The following is a 26,123-nucleotide window of genomic DNA, read 5'->3' on the forward strand; positions in this document are numbered from 1 at the left end:
GAAAAAAAACCTCTCTTATTTCTGTGCTTTCTGTATTTCCCTAAATATTAAAAATTCCAAAGCTCTTTATCTCTAAACATCTGAATTGGTCTCTGGAAAGAAACTCTTAAGGAGATAGAAACTTGGTGGGCTTTTTTTTTAAACCTATCTGTTGTTGTTGAATTAATTCCAAAGCTTCTTTTAAATGATTAAAATTACAGTTGCTAAGTTATTTTAAACCACCATTAATCCATTCCTCATCTTTTTTTTACTAGTTTTTATGTCTTTTTAGGATTTTTTGAATGATTAAAAATAATTAATGTATAACATTAAAGTTCAGTAAACAAAAAAAAACTTTCTAAAAGTCATTCAATCACACAACCACAAGATAATCACTATTAATATTTTTATGTGTGTCCTTCCAGAGTTGTTTCTATATGCGTAGATACTGTTTTATAATGTGCTTTTTTATTTACTCTATTATGAAATCGTTCCTGAGTATAAATGTAAATCCACATCATCATCATTTATAATGGCTGTCATAGTTTTCCATGTGAGGATGTACCAAAGATTGTTTAACAGTCTTCTGTGGATGAATTTTTAAATACCTTCCATTTTTTTAAGTATCATAAACATCTTTCTACACAAATCTTTACACGTTTATTCATATGTTTTGTTAAGAAAAATTGCTAGAACTGAATCTTTTTAATACAATTGTTATTTTAGTTATTTCGCTTGACTACCTGAAATGTATAGATCTAATGATTTAGGTTTGGGGGTTTTTTGTGAAAATGTTACAATAGATTATAAGAAAAATATTACAGTCTTGAACCATTTTTTCCAGGGAAATACTAAACAAAAAGAACTGAAATGATCTGTATGAGGAAGTCTTTTAATATTTAGAAAGTTCCTTTTTGTATTACAGATCTTGAAATTGTTTCATTTTACTTTGAAGTCTCTTCACACATTTACCTTTTCATGTATCAAGTGTTCCTTGCCAGAAGATGTTTCCCTGGGTTCTTAGAGTCATTCATCTAACTGGCAAATTATTTTTAGAGAATACTTACCTCTTTATTCAAGGTACAAATTAGTTTCAGATTGTGTGAATATGTGGGAGAAGGATATGTAAATGCAGTTTGCATTTGGTTAATGCTTAAATTAACTGCATGTGTTTAAAGGCCCTGCTTTTGAAAGTTCCTTTCTATCTTTAGCTGAAATGCATAATTCAGCATAATGCATATGGTTATATTGATCACAGCTGAAGATATTAGCACAAAGGAGCTCTGAAAATTGTTTAGTTGAATTGTTCTCTGCACTCTGCTTATTAATGGTGTGCTTGAAGAACATAATTTTGAAAGCGTAAAATGTTATCTCATTTAAATAAAATGCTGTTTAGCTTAACCTGCTTTTTGTCAAATCATAAGGTAAAGAGGTTATTTTTCATCTTGTACAGGATGCTTTGATTTTTCATATTATAATTCAGCAAGTCTATCTCTTTTTTGAACTACAGCGTCTCCGTGCTTTTTAAAGAGCCAGGAGTTCTATCCCCAATAAACAGTTTGAGAAAGGAAAAATGTTGCGGATAATTCTACATAAAATTTAGTAGAGAGAAAGGTACTGGTATTTAGTAATGTCATCTTCCACTAATAAGTTATTTTCTCAGTAATAACACCCTAGGTTTAAAACGATCAATGAAACGGGGACGTTGTTGTGGAAACAGAAACCAGCAAAGGAAGAAACATTTGAATAAGTTTATTTATACCTACTAGCATATCATTCTTAGGACCCTGCTCTGAAATATTGAAAGAATAGAAAAATTAGAGCATAAAACTAGAAATCAAAATACACTGTCTGGATGAAGGTGGAGTAATCATGTCCTTTACCCTTTACCTCATTCTCAAAACCCGTAACACTTCTTGCAGGCCAGAGAAGGAAATTATATCATCCTCAAGACCTTTGGTTTTACATTTTTCTTACTGTATTTACCTTCTTTCTGTTACCTAACCATTCCTATCTAGATTTTTTTAACCTCATAAAATAAAGCATTCCGCATTCTTATTCTACTCTGTAACCGAAAAAGTTGTTTATCTCCTCTACAAATTCGTATTTATTATTAATCCTAATTTTTAGTTTAAAGACAGGTATTTGACCCTTACCTTCAAAATTTCCAAATACTGTTCTCATTTGGAAACTCTCTCATTTAGGTCACTGAGTATTAGCAATTTATCCTCTAGTATAACCTTTTAACCTTTTATCGATAAGATGAAAAAGGTTTATATATTTGATATTAAAATGTCTCTGCATACCCCAGAGTCACAGTGTTTTTCCCTTTTAGTTTGCCAGGAAATATGTGACATTAAAAATATCCAAATTTAGTCCCCTTCTTCTTAATTGTGTAATTTACGATTTTCACTTACATGTAGCATTTCTAGCTGGGGAACACAAAGCATTATAGAAGTCAGAAATGTATTTTTGTATAAAATGCATTCAGTGTGCAAATATATTCATGTAAGGAATTCTTGGCAAATGTGTTGGCTTTTTTGTAAGAAATGGAAACAAAAATGTACAACTTGAATTGAGGACTTTTGATAAACACAAATCTGTGAAAATAGGATGAGATCAGTGGAGACACTTTGGATGACATGGTTTAGAGCTAGGCTACAGGGAGCCAAAAAGGATACTTGACCCCCACAATGAACTCTGTTGAAGAGTACGCTTAAGAACATGAGACTAAAGAATAAATTTGGTAGCTAGCTTTTTTTTTTTTCTTTTAAGTTAAGCATATGTTTAATGCAGGGAGTAAAAAATTAGTCTCTTTATGGATTTACTGTCTCCTGTAGCTCTACCCTGTGCTGTTGCTTATGGGTTCAGGCGAATGAGTGTCTGGGCGAATGTAACCTATCTCTACTCCTTAACAAGAGCTCTGGGTCCATGTCCTACCAATTAACAGCACGAACTCAATGAATAAAGAGCACACATGAATTATTACTGATGCTACCATGCACACTGGCTGAGAATCCATTTCTCCTATCTTAACAGATTTGTTCAAAGTGTAGTTGATTAAAATTATGGGTTTAGTTATTACCAGAGAAATTATGTTGTTTTAATAAAAGGACTTTATGCTAAATTGGGAAAAGAAAACTTAAGGAAGTCGATTAAAACACTAAAAGACAAAAACAAATTTTTTTGCATGCCTTTCAGGACCCTTAATAAGTAAGTAAAAATCATAGATTTAGAAACATATTTTCTTAGGTATTTAGATAGAATGTTCCTTTGAAGTCCCAGAGGCCACAATTTCCTTGTATTAATGCTGTGAACTTAAGTCTTCAGTTTTTGATAAGCAACTGGATCATATGGTAGACACATGATAGTGTTCATTTGTTCCTCATTCTCTCACTGCCTTTGTCTAGGTGCTAGCACAATTTCCTCTCTGACCAGAGCAATACTAGTTTGAGCTTGGTGTATATCAGGAATTAAATTAATTTTAAATGCGTTCTTATGCCTCATGCTCTCTTACCTTTCTAATTGTATCAACTTTATTTTTAAGACCAAAATGAGAAACTCATTCAAGAAAACAGAGAACTACAGTTACAGTATCTGGAACAAAAGCAGCAACTTGATGACCTTAAACACCGCCTGAAGTTTTACAACCAGGTGAACTATTTTCTTATTTAGGAAATAAACGCCAAATTTTTATCTCAATATTTTATGCCAGGAGGAAACTATGCTGCAAAGCAAAAGATTACAAATGTATTACTTAGTTTCTTAATTCATGGTTATTAAGCAGTTTACACTTCAGGGGAGATTCTGAATAGTTGGAATGTCTCTTATACTTAGTTTCTTAATTCATGGTATCAGGCAGTTTATGCTCCATGAGGATAATCTGCATAGTTGGAATGTCTCTTGTACTTTTCATTAATATCTCATTGTGAGCTTTTACTTACTCTGTCTTTTGCAGGAGAGTGATATTAATGCTGATGAATTGAGTGAAGCTCTCCTGCTTATAAAGGTAACTTTCTGAACTTCACCATGAATTTCATGTCTACATATAACTGTTTCAGCATAATGATGACCCTTGTCTGTAACCCTTATACTTGGAGAATGAATTATTCAGGAAAGTGGTCAGGTGACATTTAGTTACAGCATATACATATTTCATAATGACATCAAAATTACATTAAAATAGACCTCAAAAACTCTTATTTAAAGCACTTTCTCCAACTGTAACAAACATTTCACTTTTACACACCTCACTATAAAACTAATCAATAATTTTCTGTCCTAAGAGACCTTGGTACACCCTATTATCTTAAATAAAATATTGAATTATAAATGTTACCAGAAGATATTTTTCAGTCCTAGGATATTCTGTTATTTATAAGAAGACACGAGAAAATACATTTCTTTCCCTTTAGATCAACACAGTGTAGCTTTTAATCAGTTGAAGAAATGGAAATAAAGGTACATGATTCTTCTTTATGTCATGAAGTAATAAAGTGTTTTTTGAATTCTCTGTAATCGTTCCAGATGACTATCCACATATATTTTCTGTATCAGGATGGTTTTGTTCCTGATGGAAAATGGAAATATATCTGTTTTTAATTAATGATTATTCTTTGCTATATCTATATTAATTCACATGATACGTTTTAGAAACTGTTATTTCAGTAATAAAACATGTTTTTGTTTTAGGCTCAGAAATCACAAAAAAATGGAGACCTTTCCTTTTTAGAGAAAGTAGACAATAAAATTAACAAAGATCTAGAACGCTCCATGAGAGAGCTACAAGCAACTCATGCAGAAACAGTGCAAGAACTTGAAAAGACACGAAACATGCTGATTATGCAACATAAAATTAATAAAGATTATCAGGTAATGTGCTGCACGAAGACAGGAGAACAGGCTTCCTATGATATTCTACTGATGATTTACTTTTCTAAGCAGTATTATGTATTATCATCGGTTATAATCTCTTACCATGTATTACCACAAGCTGGAATTTGGCCTTGTAACTAGGTGCTTAGAGTAAATAGTTTAAAAATAAATAATTTTTTTTTTAAAGATTTTATTTATTTATTTGAGAGCAAGAATGAGAGAGAGAGAGCACATGAGAGGGGGGAGGGTCAGAGGGAGAAGCAGACCCCCCGCCGAGCAGGGAGCCCGATGCGGGACTCGATCCCGGGACTCCAGGATCATGACCGGAGCCGAAGGCAGTCGCTTAACCAACTGAGCCACCCAGGCACCCAAAAACAAATAATTCTTTAAAGGCCCTGGTTTTAGAGCAGAAACAGCAGCCATGAATTTACCTGTGCTGTATTAGCACATCGTGCGAATGCATCGTAGCTCTCCTGCCACAACCACATGTTATCTTAGCCTTTAACAAACAGGAAAATTACCCCCAGGAGAAGGAATCTGGGGTCTTGTTAATTTTGTTTCTGATTTAAGAACATTGCCAAGCATAATTTTCTAAACTGTAAGCTATTTGAGGTCAGAAAATCATGGTTTACAGCTCCCGAGATCCCCAGGATCTAGGAAATGCTTGAGTCAGAGTTGCTTTAAAAAATGAAAATGGAACTAATCCTAAGTATTGAAACTTGTTATCTCATATTTTTTAGATGGAAGTTGAAGCAGTGACCCAGAAGATGGAAAATTTGCAGCAAGATTATGAACTCAAAGTGGAACAATATGTTCATCTTCTTGATAGCAGAGCTGCACGCATTCAGAAACTAGAAGGTACAATTCTTTGTCCACAGTACCTAGGTGAACGGATTTTACGGGAGTTGAAAATGTCATCCAAATCTACATTCATGATTTCTTTCGCTCTGTTTTTTTCTAGTTCAGAGCTGTAATGAGAATTTACCAGAAAGGTGGTTTTTATCTGATTCTTTTCTACTCAAGAATTTTTAGTAATTTTCTATTGCTTTCCAAATTCAGTATTGCAGGCAAAATTTCAGAGTACTTTATGGAGTACCGCAGAACTAACTTCACCACCCCATTCCTCATTTCTCTTCTAAGCAAGCTATGTATGTCATCCAAACAAGTCTGCTTGCTCTTTGTCAGATTCACCTTTCTCAGTCCTATCACTGTACCTTTGCTCCACCTGAGCCTCCTTTTTACCCAACATATACCCTTTTTACCCTGCTTGGAAATCTAACCAAATGCAATGCATGCCTCTGCCAGGAAGCTGGCTCCCATCACTCCTAGCCATTCCTCTACTTGAAATGTCCTTGCAGTGGTTTCCAGAATTGAGCAAGCATGAAAATCACATGAGGATCTTGTTTCAAATGTAACTTCCTGGGACCTACCCCTAGAGATCTGGGGGTCCATGATTCTATATATTTAGAAATAACTCCGAGTGATTCAGATGCAGGTGCAAAACTATACTTTGAAAAACACTAGACTTAGTACTTCCCATTTTTCCTCTTATGTACCAAAAAATATGTGTGGGGATTATATTATGTAAGTGTTCTTCACTGTTGGAGTTTTGCATATTCCCTGTGACTGCAATATAAATTCTGTGAGGCTAAGTACTGAGTTTCTCTTTCATGTCCCCTGCCATACAATGTTTAATTCGAATGATTGATGCCAGCAGTAATTTTACACTCTTAAAAATTACTGAGGATCCCAAAGTCCTCTTGCTTATATGGGTTCTACTTACCATACTAAGGATTAAAAGAGAAATTTTGAAAATATTTATTTTACGTCATGCTAAAATAATAATAAACCCATTACATGTTAACATAAATTACAGTATTTATTTTTTAAAAGCTGTACTTTCCATACAAAAAAAAAAAATAGTGAGAAGAGTGACATTGTTTTAAATTGTTTTACATTTTTTTAGTTGTTTGACGTCTTTGCAGACTTTTTGGTATATACCTTAATAGAAAACAGCTGGGTTTTTAGACCTGCTTCTGCATTCAGCCTGTTATGATACCACACATTATGTAGTCTGGGGAACTCCATTAAACACCTGTGAGAGAATAAGAATGAAAAAGGCAAGTGACATGTCAGGATTATTTTAAAAATAGTTTGACCTCACAAACCTTCAGAGCAGTTTCAGGGACCCTCAGGGTTCCCAAAGCACACTTTGAGAACCACTGCTTTAAGTAGAAGGGTTCAATAAATATCTTTATCTGCCCGAACAGTGTTTTCTAAAAGTCAAAGAGCAGTATATACCTTTTATTTCAAGTAGAACTCAATAAAAATTTGCTTAATTGAATTTTCCTGAATAACAAGGAGATCACATAGTTTGGGATTTTCATCGCTTTTAGTCTTACTAAATCTTCACCAACATATTTCGTCTGTCCCCTAAATTCATTGATTGATTCCTTAAACATGCTCAGGCTCTTGATGCATCCTAAACAATGTGCTAGGCAGGGAGAATCCAAATAGGAAAAAAGAAAAAAGCTCAGGTACCATCCTCAAGGAACTCATAAGATGGAGCACATAGCTATCCTATGTGCTGAGCCTGGGTGGCTCAGTAGGTTAAGCGTCTGACTTCGACTTGGATCGTGATCTCATCGGGTCCTGGGATCTCCCTGCGTTGTCTTGTCTGCCGCCCCTGCCCGCCTCAGGCTCCACGCTCAGCGGGGATTCTACTTCTCCTTCTCCCTCTCCCTCTTGGTCCTCCCCCCGCTCATGCTCGCTCGCTCACTCTCTCTCTCTCTCAAATAAGTAAATAAAATATTTTTTTAAAAGAAAGAGCACATACATAGACAGTTATACTTGACCATGAAGAGTGTGAAGCTAGGAAAATGCAAAAGATACCAAGGAAACATTGAGGAGAGAATGCCTATTTAAACCTGAAGATTCAGAGAAGACTCCACAAAGTAGGTTTGGCATCTTTAAAGATGACAGAATTCACCACTAAGGAAAAGCAATGAAAGGCATTCCAGACAATAGAGGATGCAGGTAAAAATGCCCTAAATGTGAAGCACTGCCTTTCATTTGCAAAACTGCACCCAGATCTATCTAATTGGAACTCATAATTAGTAAAAGGAGGAGAATCTCTCCAGGTAAGGCTGGGAAGAGCCAAATCATGAAGGCCCTGTTTGCCACCTTAAAGAGTTTGAAATTTAATAACCTGAAAACCACTAAGCAATTTTTAAGGTAGGCAGTAATACACCCAGAACTACATTTTGGAGATTATGCTATAGTTATTAGATTATGCTATAGTTAAAAGATTTGAAGGAAGGAAGCACTTCGGGTGCCATAATAATCTGGGTAGTAAACACTGGGAATGTAGGTAAGGTAGCATTAGTGGACAGAGAATGGACAGGGACAAACTTGGAAAGACTTAGGAGACAGTGTTGAATAGTAGTGACCCTATGGATGTGGGGACAGTTAAGAGAAAGAGAAACTAGAACGATTCTGTAGCAACAAGCTTAGGCAACTGGATGAATGCTAATACCAGCACTTGAGATTCAGAATACAGAAATAACTAGAAGAGAATACTCTACATTGGCTCTATTCTATTTTGGATATGTTGAGTTTGATGTAGCTAGGGGATATCTAGACAGTGGGCCCAGCAAGCCATGAGATGTATGGGTCTGGAGTTCAGGAAATAAATCTGAATTAAAAGTGGAAAAAGGAGGGCGCCTGGGTGGCTCAGTTGGTTAAGCGACTGCCTTCGGCTCAGGTCATGATCCTGGAGTCCCGGGATCGAGTCCCACATCGGGCTCCCTGCTCGGCAGGGGGTCTGCTTCTCCCTCTGCCCTCTTCCCTCTCATGCTGTCTCTCATTCTCCCTCTCTCAAATAAATAAATAAAATCTTAAAAAAAAAAAAAGTGGAAAAAGGAGAGTCTTTGCATATTGATAGTAGCAGAAGTCATAAAAGATGGAGGTTACCCATAAGAATATGTAGACTAACAAAAGGATAAAAACAGGGCCCCCAGCAAACTATGAGAAAAAGAAAAACCCCTTAAAAAAACAAGAGAGGTAGAAGGAGAAGCAGGGCAGCTGATGACATGGAAACCAAAGTAGGACAGAGGTTCATAAAAGGGAAAGTGACCATCAATGTCAAGGAAGCAAAGAAATCAAGTGATACAAGAACCAAAGTCTATTCCATCTAACAATTACTTCATTATTGGTGACCTTTTCTGAAGCAGTTTCATGAGAAAAGTAGGGCAGATACTCTTTGGAGGAGGTTGAAGAGTGTCTGTTAGATGAGGAGTTGTAGACACAAGCATACATTACTTTTTCCAGAAATTTGGATGTAACATGGGGATAAAATGTGTATCTAGAAAGAGATATATCTGTTTAAAAAGCAGCTTTATGGAGGTACAATTAACATACTTTAAAACTGCACATATTTGAGGCATACAGCTTGGTGAGTTTGGGCCCATGGCTACACTGTGAAACCATCACCACAATCAAGGCAATAAATATATCCATCACCCCAAAAGTAGAAAAGTGGATATTTTAATAAGCTGAAGGGAAGGAGCCAGTGGAAAGAGAAACTGACTTTAAAGGAGAGAATATAATAAAGCAGAAGCAGAGGAATAAGGAGAATCGAAATATTTACCTCAGCTGTTCATTCAAAAGCCTTTTTTTCTTTTTTCTTTTTCCTTTCCCCTGGTACAGGCTGTATTATAACTTGAGTTGTAATTTTGTTGTTAATAAGTGATGTCAAAACAAAGGATGAATTTTTGTAGAATACAACATTACTCACGGAAAAACAGTGTAGTCATAGAATTTAAGACTGAGACTCTTCACAAAAGCAGTTAAGACTTCATACCACTTCAAAAGCCAGTTTGTATATTCATATGTCAATATTTAAAAATATCTAAACTGTGTGTCTTCTCTTGCAGCCCAATTAAAGGATATTGCCTATGGCACCAAGCAATATAAATTTAAACCAGAAATCACGCCAGATGACTCCGTTGATGAATTTGATGAAACCGTTCACTTAGAACGAGGCGAAAACCTATTTGAAATCCATATCAACAAAGTAACCTTTTCTTCTGAAGTTTTACAGGCATCTGGAGATAAAGAGCCTGTCACTTTCTGTACCTATGCTTTCTATGATTTTGAGCTACAGACAACTCCCATAGTGCAAGGCCTTCACCCAGAATATAACTTCACTTCTCAATATCTCGTTCATGTTAATGACTTATTTTTACAATATATTCAGAAGAATACTATCACTCTTGAGGTCCACCAAGCTTACAGCACAGATTATGAAACAATTGCGGCAGGTCAGTTGAGATTCCATGAAATTCTAGAAAAAAGTGGTCGAATATTTTGCACAGCCAGTTTGGTTGGTAAGTACAATCTTATAAGCTTTGGATATTTGAATCACTAATTTGGTTTATATATTAATATGGTATTCTACATTACTGTCTTCTCCTAGGGATTCAAGATGCCTTGAGGGTGGGACAGTGTCCCCTAATTGATCTGCCCACAGTTGATTGGACTATCCTAAATGTCATTGGTGATGTCAATTGCAATGGCTATTAATTTTTTAAAAGTTTATAAGTGCAAATATTTATTTACGATATTAATACCCTTTTTTGATTAAACATTAATTGTAGTACATTCATCAAATATTTTTTAAGAGCTTATGTTATTGCTGTTACTAGGCATTGGAAATACAATGGTCACTGCTAAGTAAGACAGACAGAGCCCCTGCCATCATGTAGCTTACCTTCTAGAGGGGAAGACAGGCCATAAAACAAATATATATTTCATCAGATGAAGAAAAATGAACAGGCTAATGAGAGAGATGGAAGGTTGCTAATTCAGATAAGGACTTCCCTGGTGGTTGACAGTGATAAAGACCTGAGTAAAGATCCATGACAGGATCCGGGGGAAGAATGTTTCATGCAGAGGTAACAGCAAGTACTGAGGTGGAGGGACAAACATGACATGTTGGATGAACAGCAAGAAGGCCAGTGGCTAAAGCAGAAATGTGATTAAAGCAATAGAAGGATGACTACACAAAGTCAGTCAGAGAAAGGCAAATACCATATGATTTCACTCATATTTGGAATTTAAGAAACAAAACAAATGAACAAAGGGGGAAAAAAAGGGGAGGGGGATGGCAAACCAAGAAACAGACTCTTAACTCTAGAGAAACAAACTGCTGGTTACCAGAAGGGAGGTGGGTGGGGGATAGGGAAATAAGTGATGGGGATTAAGGAGGGTACTTGTTGGTGATGAACCCTGGGTGATGTATGGAAGTGTTGAATCGCTAAATTGTTCCTGAAATTAATATTACACTGTATGTTAACTAACTGGAATTTAAATAAAAACTTAAAAAAAAAAAAAGGAAAGTACACTTTAAAGCACACACACACACACACACACACAATGTAAGGACCAGATCATGCTCTAGAAACTTGTAGGTCATGGTGAGGCAAATGGATTTTTTTTTTCTCTGAGTGATGAAACCCATTGGAGAGTTTTGAGGAGGTAAGTGACGGGATCACACATAGGTTTTAAAAAATCAGCCTGGATGCTGGGGAAAAATAGTCTGTCGGGGCCAAGAGGGAAAACTAGGACCGTTATCAGGCTATTGCATTAATCTGTGGAAAGATGATAGTGGCTTGGATTAAGATGGTAATGAGAAGAGTGACAAGAAGTGGTTATTTTCAGTTTATGTTTGATTAACTTTAAGACTTGCTTATCAATCAAATGGAGAGTAATGAAGGTAATGGAGAAGACAAGAATTTCTGGCATGCACAACAAGGAGAATCATGAGCCCATTTATTGAGATAGGCCTGGGAAAGGAACAAATCTGAGGAAGAAAATCAAGAATTTTGTTTAACAAGTTAAGACTGGCTGCCTGTTGGACAGCCAAGTGGAAATGGCATGTGGGCAGTTGGATACACTAGCCCTAGCGGGAAGGTCAGGGATAAACATATGAAAGGAGGAGTCATTACCATATGGAATCTATTTTAAGCGTTTGGCCTAGGTAATATCATATAGTGAATGTACACAAAGGGGAGAAAGTGGCCAAGGACTGAGCCTTGGAAAACTACACAGTTTAGAGTTCAGGAAGAAGACAAGACGCCAGCAAAGGAAACTAAAGAGTGGCCAGTGATTTAAAAGGCAAGCCAAGAGCATACAGTATCCTTAATGGCCATACTTCCAAAAGAGGCCAAGTAAAGAAACCATTTCAAGAAGAAAAGAGGGTGACTTAGCTTCTGGGGAGGGATTTTATTTATTGATTGATCGATCACAGGGTTAACATATTATTTACATGATTCACAAATCAAAAGGTGTAAAAGTTTATACTATAAAATCTCTCTCTCCTATTCCCTCAGCTACCCTGTCCCTTAGCTACCCTGGAACCCCTCACCAAAGGTTGCAAATTCTCCCAAAGAAATTTTAAGCATATACAAGCAAATATGTGTATCCATTAATATTCTCATTTTAGAACTTTTTTTTTAAATGATAGCAGATCTCAATCATGTTTGTATGTTGATGAGAATGATCCCTTAGTGAGAAAGAAATTGATGAAGTAGAAGAGAATGGGGAAATAGTTTTAATAATATGGTATGCTCAGGAAAGTTTATGTATAGAATATCATCTATTCAACAAATGTTGAGTACCATTGTATACTAGTCCCTCTGGTAGGAATATATCAGTGGAAACCACAGTCCTTACCCTCAAGAAACTTATAGTGTGGGTGGAGAAATACACTGGTGAACAGATAGTTATGTGAAAGGAATCCGTGTCCTAATGAGAGGACATATCCTTCCCCTCTTTGAAGGAAGCAGAGAACCCTTAATTCCCCCAGGAGCCGTAGAGGAAATCTTCAAGAGAAAGAGAGATGAAGAGCTGCCTGAGTTGAAAAGAAGAGTGAGGGTGTACAGGGCAAACATGCGAGTATGAATTACATCCGGCATATATTTGGCATAGCTATGGCATTTGTCCCTGCACCTGTGGCACAGTAGAGAAGTGGGAAGGGGCCAAAGACTTCTCAAAAGTTGAATCATGATGTGGAATTTCATATTTATAATTTTGAGATTTCCTGTTGTATCTCTCAGTCTACATTGAGTACAACTTGTTAAAAACAAGCTACTATAGCATCAAAAAGAATCTGTGGAGTATTTAATACAGTGTTTAGTTTTTTTCTTTATATTTTAGAAGGATTGAAATAGTATAAATTGGAATATCTCAAACATAATTTGACATAGATCTTTAATAATACTTAACATACAATGAAACTCATACTTGCAGAAGAAACTTTATTTTCTTTAGCTCTGTTCTTTGCCAATCACACATCATTTGTGCAAGTCATATATTATTTTACTCAGTATAAAATTTTAACAGTGAGTTGTGCATTGGTTTGTAGGAACTAAAGGAGACATCCCAAATTTTGGCACAGTGGAATACTGGTTCAGATTACGGATTCCCATGGATCAAGCAATTCGACTTTATCGAGAACGAGCAAAGGCTTTGGGATATATAACATCAAATTATAAGGGGCCAGAGCAAATGCAATGGGTGAGCTGGTTGGACTTTAAGACATTTTTATGATACAGAAATTTTATAATATGTCTTTTTATGTCATGCTTTAAACCAAAATCATTTTCTTTCACAGCCATCAAGTGACTCTTTTTAACTTTTTATTTTGAAATAATTATAGACTTACAGGAAGTACAAAAACAGTACAGAGAAGTTCTGTGTACCCTTCACCCCCCTTCTCCCAATTGTAACATCTTACATAACTACAGTACATTATCAAAACCAGGAAATTGACACAGGTACAATACCATTAACTAGACTACAGACCTTATTCGGATTTTATCAGTTTTTACATGCACTCGTGTGTGTGTGTGCGCGCGCGTATTATGAGTTCTGTGCAGTTTTATCATGTGTATGTATTCATGTAACTACCACCACAAGCAAGATTCAGAATTGTTCCATCACCACAAAGGAACTCCCTTGTGCAACCCAGGGTACTTTTGAAAAATAGAATTGCAGTACTCTGAATTGGAAGTTTAAATGCAATTCCTCAGAGCAGCATTTCCCAAACTGTGTTTCATGTAGTCTTAATGGCCATACTTCCAAAAGAATTCCATGATCCAATGAATGCAGAAAGTACTAAAGTGAGCAAAGTGAAATAGGGTCCTTGACTTCTCATGTATAACAAGAATCCCAAGAGGAAAGCTTAAAGTATGCATTTGAGTAACAAAGGGATAAAATATAGTTGAAACATTCTGGAATGTCTGCTCAAATCATAATTATCTTTTTTCATTTGGACCACTGTCACTCCCAGTCTATGGGGATTTATGTCTGGTGGTCCTGTTCTCTCCCACTTTGTACTCAATTATGACTAATGATTCAGGGGTATCCACCTGACCCCAGTTAAGCCAATCGGATTCTGCTTTCAAGAGAAAGCAAGACTCTCTGTGCTTGGAACATGTAAAATTGGGAGCTGTGGGGTAGCCATCTTCTACCATGTTAACCAGCAAAGGAAAGAAAATGGGTCTGGAGAGAAAGAATAATGAGCAAGCATACAGAGAAAAATGGCCACTAGATCGAGTGTAAATTCTGGTGGTTTTCCAGTCCTCTTACCTTCCTAAGGCCCACCCACATTTCTGCTATACAATTCCATGAAATAACCATATGGACTTGCATTAAAGTCTCTTTTTGTTGTATTTGCTAGATGGAATTAGTTTCTATAATTTTCGGTTAAAGAACCATGACTAATATAACATCGATTCCCAAACTTAAGAAAGAATGACACCTGTTTCCCAGAGATCATCTTTCTGGACTAGTATTCTTCAGAACAGACGTTGGGAAATGCTGTTAATGGAAAAGAGAATTAAAAATAGACCAGGCTATTTATTTAGTTTTGTAGTTTAATTGTTTTTAGACTCCCACTTTCTGGCTTGGGTGAGTCATTTGTTGGAATTCCAGCTTTTGTGGGTAGATTTGGAGTAAGAAGCAGAGGGGGTACTTTTTAAATCATTCCACTTAGCATTCTATAGCAGAATACAGGTTTCTTCTCAGTTTTCTCCTCTGCACACCACCAGATGTCTCTACTGAGGACATTATGAGTTTGGGTCTATTTTGCCTTCTCCAGTAAACTTCGCTGGAGTCAAAGGTTCCAGATGCTCCATCCAGATTCAGAAATGCAGTGAAGGAGGAGCCCCTTTGTGGAAAATAGAGAATTCTCCAACACTAAACTAAACAAGACCCAGGAACACTAACATTTCTTTGTCCCAGGGCATCAGCTATGGTGGCTTAACAAGTTAATTAGGGCAATTGTTTGTTAAAACACTTATGCACCGGCTACGTGAACAATAGTTCCATAAGGGGCCATAGAGTAGCTTCTAGTTCTGCATTATAATTCCTTTCACTCATCTTTCTTCTGAAATGTCCTCCTAATCCTAACTTTTTATGCCGTCCAATGTTTATCTCTGACCCTATTCTCTTTTTCTTATATTAGTTGAACTTCAGTTTACTGGATAATCTTAGGCCATGTATCTGCGTCCCCAAACACCATTGGTTGAAGATGAGGGCCAACCCAAATATAATGAAATAATCTCTCTGGGTGGGCTCCATCAAATTCACTGGATTCTTACATAACAGTGAGTTATGATCACAATAGCTGGAGCGGTTGAAGGATTAGCTCTTAATAAAATTGTGAACTAGAGGACATTTGTCTTTGGACTCATCTGTTCACTTTACTCTTAGTTATTAAATAGAATTAAAGAATATCAATTCTTGGTTTTATTTTGTTTTAACAACAGTCTCTACATGTATGCTCAGTCATCTATATTTATTGCTAATAGCTTAAGATCACCTGTTCACACATGTTCTAGGGAATATTAGTTTTGACTAAGAATCAGGTCTTTTACTGAGAAATTCACTATGAAGTGTAAATACACATCTTTTTGTCCATTTACAAAATTATTTTGTTTGGGATTTGGCAGCTGCTATTTATCTTTTCATTGTATTATTACTATAATATAAATATGTATTTTTTTCCAGTCAAGTCAGCAAGCACCCAAAACTGCTCAGCTCAGTTCTACTGATTCCACAGATGGCAACTTAAATGAACTTCATATTACAGTCAGATGTTGCAACCACTTGAAGTCCCGAGCAAGCCGCCTTCAGCCACACCCATATGTTGTGTACAAGTTTTTTGATTTTGCAGACCATGATACAGCCATCATTCCCAGTAGCAATGATCCACAGTTTGATGATCATATGTGTTTCCCTGTGCCAATGAATATGGATTTGGATCGATACCTTAAGTCAGAGTCTCTGAGTTTTTATGTATTTGATGATAGTGATACTCAAGAGAATATATATATAGGAAAAGTCAATGTGCCTCTGATTTCATTGGCACATGACAGGTGTATCTCAGGTAAGCATATTTATTGAATCTATGAAATTGTAAAAACAAACCTAAATTATATTTCAGTTATGGATATGACTAACCTTCCTAAGTTCTCAGATAATCTTAAACGTTGGGCCTACAGTTTTTTTCCTAGTTATTTTCTTAGTAGTTGTTCTACAGATTACAATATGTATCTTACCAGTCTAAAATTAATGCTGACAACTCCATCAAAATATAGAAAATCTGCCCCAGTATAATTCCATTTCCTTCCCCCTCCTTTGTGCTATTATTGTCATATATTTATGTAAAGAATGCCTATATATGTTATAAATCCAACAATACAATGTTATAATTATTGCATTGTATAACTTTTTGTCTTTTTTTTTTTAAAGATTTTATTTATTTATTTGACAGAGAGATAGAGCCAGAGAGCACAAGTGGAGGGAATGGCAGAGGGAGAGGAAGAAGCAGGCTCCCCACCGAGAAGAGAGCCTGATGCGGGGCTCGATCCCAGGACCCTGGGATCATGACCTGAGCCAAAGGCAGATGCTTAACCATCTGAGCCACCCAGGCACCCAACTTTTTGTCTTTTAAAGAAGTCAAGAGAGGGGAGAATATCTATAATTATAGGAGACTTTCACATTAACTTACATGGTTACCATTTCTGGTATTCCTTTTTTTTTTTTTTTTTTTTTTTCCATTTCTGGTGTTCTTTATTTCTTCCTATGGATTTGAGTTACTGTCTGGTGTTATTTCCATACTCCAGTATAACTCCATTGCCACTCTCTCCTTTGTGCTGTTATGATGATATATTTTTTATCTTTATTTAAGTTCAACAATATAATTTTACTATTATTGTTTTATGCAATTGTCTTTTAAACCAGTTAAGAGAAGAAATGACAAAAAATATATTTATACTGTCTTTCATAATTACCTAAATGATTACTTTTATTGGTCTCTGTTCCTTTGTGTTGATTTGAGATCTGGTATTACTTCCTTACAACCTAAAGAACTTCCTTTAATATGTCTTGTAACTCAGGTCTGCTGGTAATGAATTCTCTCAATTGTTATCTAGGAATGTCTTTATTTTGCTTTTATTTTTTTGAAGGATAGTCTTGCTGGGTATAATATTCTTAGTCAGGGGCGCCTGAGTGGCTCAGTCATTAAGCGTCTGCCTTCAGCTCAGGTCGTGATCCCAGGGTTCTGGGATCAAGCCCCACATCGGGCTTCCTGCTCCACGGGAAGCCTGCTTCTCCCTCTCCCACTCCCCCTGCTTGTGTTCTCTCTCTGTCAAATAAATAAATAAATAATCTTTTAAAAAATATATATATATATTCTTAGTCATCAGTTATTTTTTTCTTTGGCACTTTGAGTATATCAGGTGACTAATTTCTGGCATGCATTGTTTCTAATGAGAAATCAGAAATGTTATTATTATGGTTCCCTTGTACTTGTTACTATCTTCAATATCTTCTTTTTAGTGTGTGTGTGTGTGTGTGTGTATGTGTGTATCTATGTATGGCTTTAAACAGACTATGATGTTTATGATGTGGATCCCACTGTGCTTATCCTACTTAGAATTTGTTGAGCTTCTTTATGTGTAGGGTACTGTTAGGTACCAAATTTGGGGAGTTTTCTGCTGTTATTTCTTCAATTTTTTTCTGCCCTTTCTTCCCCCTCTTGGACTCCCATTACATGTACATTTGTGTTTAATGGTGTCCCACATTCTCTGAAGCTCTGTACATTTTTCTTCATTTTTTTCTCTGCATATTGGAAAAGCTCTGTTGGTCAGTATTCAAGTTCACTGATTCTTTCTTCTGCCAGCTCAAATTTCCTATTGAGACCCTCTACTGATTTTTTTTTCATTTTAGTAATTATAACTTCAACTCCAGAATTTCTATTTAGTTTTTTCTTTTTTTATAAAGAAAGGGGCACCTGGGTGGCTCATTTGGTTAAACGTCTGCCTTCAGTTCAGGTCATGATCCCGAAGTCCTGGGATCAAGCCCCGCATCAGGCTCCCTGTTCAGTGGAGAGCCTGCTTCTCTCCCTGCCCCTCACCCCACTCGTGCTCCCTCTCTCAAATAAATAAATAATATCTTAAAAAAAAAAGAAAAGAAACCTTAATATAATGACTAAAATTTGTGACTCTGTATTACAGTTGCAGCTAGGTGATACTTTTTATTACTGTTTTGGGCAGTTTGTCTATTTTCTGGACATTTTTTGTTGTGCTGCTATTAATTTGGAGTAATTTAACAAATCCCAGTAAAAATATATTTAAAATTATGATAAAATTATGTGGTAATATGAAGACTTCCTTAGATATATAAATTATTTGAAATTGTGAAGTTTTAATATATTTTTCTACAGAGACAAGTCTTTTGCAAGAATATTTAAGGCAAAAGGAGGTTGATACTTGAGCTATAATCCAGATAATGTCTTAGAGGAAGGCTAAGAATTCTGAATAATCTCTGAATTTAATTTCAGTGAATTAAAATATTTATAAGTTAATTTTCTCTTCTTGGAATCAGTATTATCACTAAGGCCTTAACTTCTGAAAGGAGTCTGCTTCAGAGATGAACCTATCATAGATTATTTTGTCTTTATTCTCTAAGCCATTTGAGGTGTGAGTAAAAGCCAAAATTATTTTTAAAGTTGTGGGTAGTTCTTCTTCTTTAATTCTTATGGTAATAAAACTTCACTCTAGCATTAATTAAAAGTATTTTTGTAACTTGACAGGAGTGTTTGAGTTAACAGATGATAAAAAGCATCCTGCAGGAACCATCCATGTTATATTGAAATGGAAATTTGCTTACCTTCCACCAAGTGGATCTATAACAATTAAAGACTCAGGAAATTTTATACGCAAAGAAGAGTCAGAAGTTGTTCAAAGAGTACCTCCAACATCCTCTATTAGCACATTAGTTGTTGTGAGTAACAGTGACTTTGAATTTATTTTAAAAAGAAAGAAAAAATAGTTGTAGTTTTATCTAAGTGTATGTTCATCATACTCAGTTTGACATATTGATTTATCTTAGGCACCAACACCAAAACCAAGACAGCGTTTAACACCTGTAGATAAGAAAGTGTCTTTTGTGGATATCACACCACAACAGAGTTCTGTAAGTAGTAAACACTGAAAATACTGATATTTTTCTCTCATACCAAATATTTTAAATAAATGATGTAGGTGTTGTATACCCTACCTGATTTCAAAGGAAACCAGTGAATAAAATACTTCTTTTTCCTTTAATGTTAGCTCTTAATTTGGCGCTGTGTATAAATGTTTACTCTTCTTACTCTGATCTAAACCCTCTTTTGACTCCATTTGTAACTCCAGCCACTACCCTATCCTCTTCCCCCATTTATGGGACGGGAAAAAAAAGAAACCTCTTCAGAAAGTCTTAATTCTGTTTCCCTTTCTTCACACCATTTCTTGAACTCACTCTAGTCAAAATTCATCCTCATTAAAACCACTCTTGCTAAGTGCACAATGACTTTGATTTTGCCATATCCAGTAGTCAGTTCTCAGTCCCCATCTTTATCTCCCAGTAACATTCGACACAGTGGAATACTTGCTCCCTCTTCACTTGGCCTCTAGGACACCATGCCTTTCTAGATTCTCTCCAGCTTTACCAGTTATTCTTCTCACTGTCCCAGACCAAATCTCTCAGTGTAGAGGTGCCTCAGCAGTTTCACTGCAGACCTAGACCTCTTCTCACTCTGTATCTACATTCACAGGTCTTAGCCAGTCTTAGCCAGTCTCATAGTTTTAAACATCTAGATGCAATCCCTCTCATATTTATTATCTTCAGTCTTGATCTTGCTGCCAAATTCCAGGTTTATTTTCTCCCCGCTTATTTCATATGCATCCGGTTGTGTAATAGGAATCTAAACTTAACATGTCACAAACCAAATGTGACTTCACATCCCCCTTCCAAAATGTTTCTTCCATTGTTTCCCATTCTCAATAAATGACGAACCATTCACCCAGTTGCATAGTCGTTAAATTTTTTTTTTTTTAAAGATTTTATTTATTTACCAGAGAGAGAGAAAGAGCACGCACACGGGCAGGGGGAGCGGCAGACAGAGGGAGAAGCAGACTCCCCACTGAGCAGGGAGCCCAACACGGAACTCAATCCCAGGACCCTGGGATCATGACCTGAGCCAAAGGCAGACGCTTAATGACTGAGCCACCCAGGCAGCCCCATAGTCATTAAATTTTGAAGGCATCCCTTTGTCATTCTCTTTTTCACACCCTACGTCCAGTTCATCCACAAAACCTGTCAGCTATAGCTTTCAAAACATATCCTGTATTTACATCATCTCCACTGTCACCACTCAAGTCACCATCATCTCTTTTGGATCTTTAAAAAAAATATTTTCCTTGTAATTGAGATATAACTCTTAAATAGTTAAAAGATACAAAACTTAAGCCCCCTCTCAATGAATTTTTCCCTATGTACACACCTGGGTAAACAACACCCAGATGAAAATATTTTTTCTTGGGGCGCCTGGGTGGCTCAGTCCGTTAAGTGTCTACCTTCAGCTCAGGTCATGATCTCAGTCCTGGGATTGAGCTCCACGTTGGGCTCCCAGCTCAGTGGGGAGTCTGCTTCCCCTCTCCGGCTGCCCCTCCCCCCCACTTGTGCTCTCTCTCTCATGCTTTCTCTCTCAAATAAATAAAATCTTTAAAAAATAAAAATTAAAAAATAAAAATATTTTTTCTCCTCAGAGCTTAAGGTGATACCTGGCATATACAGTGCATTTAATATATATGTGCTAAATAAATGAATTCAGAAACTATTATTCAGGCCATATTTAACAGCAAACACTTACTGAGTGCTCATTATGTGTCAGACACTGAACTAAATGCTTTATGCCCACAAATTCATTTAATTCTAAGAACAACCTTATGATCATACTAGAATTATTGCCATTTAAAGATCAGGGAAGTAAGGGGTATCTCGTTGACCCACTCTGTTAAGTGTCCAACTCGTGATTTCACATCAGATCATGATCTCATGGGTTGTGAGATGGAGCCCTGTGCAAGGCTTGTGCTCAGGGCAGAGCCTGCTTGAGATTCTCTCCCTCTCCTTCTACCCTTCCCCTCCTTGCTCTCTCCTGCTCTCTCAAATAAAAATAAATCTTAAAAAAAAAAAAAGATCAGGAAAGTAATATGTACAGAGCTTAAGTAACTTGCTCAAGGGCAAAATATTAGATCTGGAATTTGAACACAAGTAGCTGGATTCCTACATAAATAATTATAAGTATAAAAAAGACATACATATACATGGAGATGTTTGTTGTAATGTTAGTCACAATTGCTGAAAATAGTGAATTAGTTAAATGTCCAACACCAGTAAAATGGTTCATTAAATTATGATACATCCATTCATTTTAATATTATATCTTATTAAAAATGTTTACCCAAAGTTTCATACCAGGAGAAAATTTTATATTGTAATATTAAGGTTTTTTTAAAATATAACAGGATATATTATATTTATAATTACCACTATGTAACCAAGAAAGTTTTTTATTTGCATTAAAAATTAATCATAAAGGGGCACCTGGGTGGCTCAGTTGGTTAAGCATCTGCCTTTGGCTCAGGTCATGATCCCAGGGTCCTGGGATCGAGCCCCACATTGGGTTCCCTGCTTGGCAGGAAGCCTGCTTCTCCCTCTCCCAATCCCCCTGCTTGTGTTCCCTCTCTTGCTGTGTCTCTCTCTCTGTCAAATAAATAAATAAAATCTTTTTTCTTTATATTTTTATTTATTTGACAGAGCGAGAGAGTGCACAAGCAGGGGAAGCAGCAGAGGGAGAGGGAGAAGCAGGCTCCCCGCCGAGCAGGGAGCCCGATGCGGGGCTCTATCCCAGGACCCTGAGATCATGACCTGAGCCGAAGGCAGATGCTTAACGACTGAGCCACCCAGGTGTCCCAATAAATAAAATCTTTAAAAAAAAAAATCATAAAGGGGCACCTGGATGGCTCAGTTCATTGAACATCTTGACCCGTTCGTTCAGGTCACGATCTCATGGGATCGCACTCCCCAGGGAGTCTGTTTGGGATTCTCTCTCTCCCTCTCCCTCTGTCCCTCACCTCACTCACTCTCTCTCCATCTCAAATAAATAAATCTTTAAAATCAACTTGAAAGAATTTTTTTAAAAATTAATCATAAAGGAAAAGGTAGAAAATTGTAACGAAATCTCCTGTTAATGGATATTATCATTGGGTAATGAGAATATGGACTTGTATTAATTTCTTTTGTTTTCTGGTTTATCTTTCCCATTTTCTATATTGGACATGTTTAATTTTAAACTAGCAAAAATGATAAGCTATATTTTAAAAATAAACCAGTTTATGAATCCTGGAAAATGGTTGACCATAAATTGATATTTGATACAGTTAAAAAATAATGTTGATCCTAGAAAGTATGTATCTTCACATATGCAATATTGTTTAATTACATGAGTAATGTATAATCATCATGAAAATATTAGAAAATACAAATAAGAAAAAAAAAACGTTAAAAATAAAATTAAATTTCCCCAAATCTATATATCAGAGATAGAATTTTAGTGAATTTCCTTCCATACTTATTCCCATAGGAACATACACATTGTTTGCATGTTTGTTTTTTAACAGAACAGTATACAACTATATGTATTATTCTGTAACTAGCATTTTTTACTCAACACTGTATCGGGTACTCTCTTCAGTGTCAGTAAGTACAGATCTGCATTATCATTTTTTTCATGGTTGCAAAGAACTCAGGTATTTGGATATATACCATATTTTATTTAACCCTATACTGTTGGACATTTGCACTGTTTTCACTTTTTTTGCAATTATAAACAATGCTTCAATGAACAACAGTTGCAATTCTTAACTTGCGTATATATACCATGATGACTATCAACCATTTTACTGAAATATGCTAACTAAAATTGGGGTCATATGGGTAATATGTATATATATATATACAGTGTGTATATATGTATATCTGTATATATATATAGGATTTATATATATATAGGATTTATATATATGTATAGGATTTATATATATATATATAGGATTTAGTAATAAAGTAATAAATACAAAATAACACATATGCATGTTTTCACATCAATAAAAGGAGATACCTCCTCCTCCTGAAGATGTGAAGGAAATGTCATCAGTAGTGGAGCATACGCCAGAAATAGAAACTAATATGCCAACTCTTTCACATATCCCTGAGGTATGTATTAAAATTATTTTGAAAGGTTTAATTTGGTTCGTAAAAGACTTTGTCTTGGGGGCGCCTGGGTGGCTCAGATGGTTAAGCGTCTGCCTTGGGCTCAGGTCATGGTCCCAGGGTCCTGGGATCGAGTCCTGCATCGGGCTCCCTGCTCAGCGGGAAGCCTGCTTCTCCCTCTCCCTCTGACTGCCGCTCTCTCTCGCTCTCTGTATCTCTGTGTCTCAAATGAATAAATAAAAATCTTAAAAAAAAAAAAAAAGCTTTGTCTTTGTATTAAAATGGATCAAGGGGGCACCTGGGTGGCTCAGTTGGTTGAGTGACTGCCTTCGGCTCAGGTCATGATCCTGGAGTCCCGGGATCGAGTCCCGCATCGGGCTCCCTGCTCGGCAGGGAGTCTGCTTTTCCCTCTGACCCTCCTCCCTCTCATGCTCTCTGTCTCTCATTCTCTCTCTCTCAAATAAATAAAATCTTAAAAAAAAAAAAAATTTAAAATGGATCAAGAACTCAAAGCATTGATCCTATATTTGTGTATAACTTCCTGGGGACAGAAAGATCGACCAGTGTTGTAATTATGCTGATATTAGCTGCTAATAAGTAGATATGTGAATTAGAGTAATAATGTAAAATTCATTTTGATATTAATATATTTTTCATCCTTGGCTTTTAATAATATTTTCATTTATCTTCATATTATCATTTGTGCAACTTTAGTGATGGTTTTTCTAATGAATCACTTACATATAATGCATGTCCATATATTTAAGTCTCAAGCTTACATTCTTTCTGAGTCAGGTGCTTCAGCAAGTACACACACGTGATCTAAGCAACAGTGTTATCAGTGTGCTTGCAATTTCTTCAGGTTTCTCAAGAAAGCAGTGGAGCTAAGGTAAAAGAGAAAATTCAACAAGGAAAAGATGATGATGTATCTTTCCTGTCTGAGGGTCAACTTGCAGATCGAAGCTGGACTTCTTCTGAAGATGAAACAGAAATAACTGAGGAATTGGAACCAGAAGGTGATTTTTTTTCCTTTCTTTAATTACCATTATTTACTTAATTGTGTGCTTTCTTTAATCTGTTAGAGCGTGCCTCCTAGGACATCTTCACATAATAGTGGATCTACTTCATGATACCTATGTCTTGACTGACAGGTCAGCGTAGTCCGCTAAAGGCAGGCAGAATTGTTGCAAACCTTCTTATCTCAACCTGCAGGGCCACAGTGCAATCCACGACTCACTGCTGACCGTGTCCCCAATTTACGTTTTAAGTGGCTTTATGTTTTCTTTGGGTTTTATACTATCATCTGAATTATTCTGGAGAAATTAACTTTTTAAAAATTAAAACTAAAAACTCAAGACAACTCTTAACAGGATTTAATTTATATAAATATCTAGACGAGGCAATTATAGTGACAAAGCATTTAGGTGATGCGTAGGGAAGGGCGAATGGGAACTGAGAGATACAGAAAAAGAGTTTACAGGGGGCATGAGGAAACTTAATAGGGTGACAGATGGGTTCATGATCTTAATCGTGGTGATATTTCACAGAATTATACATATGTCAAAATATCAAATTTTGCTCTTTAAATATGTGTAGTTTTTCATATGGCAATTTTTCCACAATAAAACTGCAAATTTTCGGGGCGCCTGGGTGGCTCAGTTGGTTAAGCGACTGCCTTCGGCTCAGGTCATGATCCTGGAGTCCCGGGATCGAGTCCCGCATCGGGCTCCCTGCTCAGCAGGGAGTCTGCTTCTCCCTCTGACCCTCCTCCCTCTCATGCTCTCTGTCTCTCATTCTCTCTCTCGCAAATAAATAAAATCTTAAAAAATAAAACTGCAAATTTTTTTTAAATGTTTCTAAATGTAAGAAGTAACTTGAAACTAATGATGTAATGTATGGTGATTAACATAACATAATAAAAAAATAAAAATAAAAAAAGAATTAACTTGATGTTTGCACAATGTAATTGGTTAGGCTGTTAGAAAACACCTATTATCCTGTCCTTCTCTTTAAAGAGATTATTTTTGAATTTCAGAGCAAGGTATATTTTTATTATTTTTGTTTCTACTAAAACTAAACTTGGGATTTTAAGTCATTTTTTTAATCTTTTCTAAAATATAATGTAAGAGTAAATATCTTTGCTGCTAAGAAAGGTCTAGACATGATTATCATATTGTCCTTTTAAGGTTATCCTTATATTTCCCTCCATTTCATAAGGTATAAATATAATTGGTTTAACAGACTTGAACCACTGAAATTTTATTTTTTAACAGATGAGGAAGACAGATCAGCATCTGACAGTGATGAGTGTATTATTCCAGGTCATATCTCCAAGAATATCAAACAGGTCAGTAGCTTGATGCCAGCTAGAAATGTTACAAAATAAAGCTGCTTTTCATTCATAGTGTATGGGTCTTCGCATATGTAAATCTGAAGGCAAAAATATTTCTGGGAAAATTTTATGTATCCTCACAATCTTACCCATGTAATCATCTAGTACAAAAAAAAATTCATATGTAGTTTCATTCTGTAATGGGTCATAACTTGTGTTATTTTTGCTTACATGTTAACAATACCTATCAGCAGCAGCTTTAATAATTACTTGC

At 36.1% G+C, this 26,123-nt stretch overlaps 1 protein-coding gene across 5 annotated transcripts in view; it reads left to right on the plus strand.

The window, feature by feature from the left end:
• RPGRIP1L (RPGRIP1 like) overlaps window positions 1-26,123 on the plus strand; it is a 101,584-nt gene that overhangs the window by 34,423 nt on the left and 41,038 nt on the right. For all 5 annotated transcript variants that reach the window (XR_010408317.1, XM_064581930.1, XM_064581931.1 and 2 more), the window contains exons 11-22: window positions 3,527-3,633; window positions 3,938-3,988; window positions 4,672-4,851; window positions 5,595-5,712; window positions 9,789-10,241; window positions 13,280-13,431; window positions 15,928-16,306; window positions 19,016-19,206; window positions 19,315-19,398; window positions 23,419-23,520; window positions 24,380-24,533; window positions 25,791-25,864. Coding sequence is in view for 4 of the 5 variants with exons in the window: in XM_064581930.1 (XP_064438000.1) it covers window positions 3,527-3,633; window positions 3,938-3,988; window positions 4,672-4,851; window positions 5,595-5,712; window positions 9,789-10,241; window positions 13,280-13,431; window positions 15,928-16,306; window positions 19,016-19,206; window positions 19,315-19,398; window positions 23,419-23,520; window positions 24,380-24,533; window positions 25,791-25,864 (2,045 nt within the window). In the remaining variant the exon portion in view is untranslated. The remainder of the gene's footprint in view (window positions 1-3,526; window positions 3,634-3,937; window positions 3,989-4,671; window positions 4,852-5,594; window positions 5,713-9,788; window positions 10,242-13,279; window positions 13,432-15,927; window positions 16,307-19,015; window positions 19,207-19,314; window positions 19,399-23,418; window positions 23,521-24,379; window positions 24,534-25,790; window positions 25,865-26,123) is intronic.

The sequence above is a fragment of the Mirounga angustirostris genome, unplaced genomic scaffold (genome assembly GCF_029215605.1).
Source record: "Mirounga angustirostris isolate CCGP_5_RB_7025 unplaced genomic scaffold, mMirAng1.0.hap1 SCAF_16, whole genome shotgun sequence".
Taxonomy (NCBI): Eukaryota; Metazoa; Chordata; class Mammalia; order Carnivora; family Phocidae; genus Mirounga; species Mirounga angustirostris.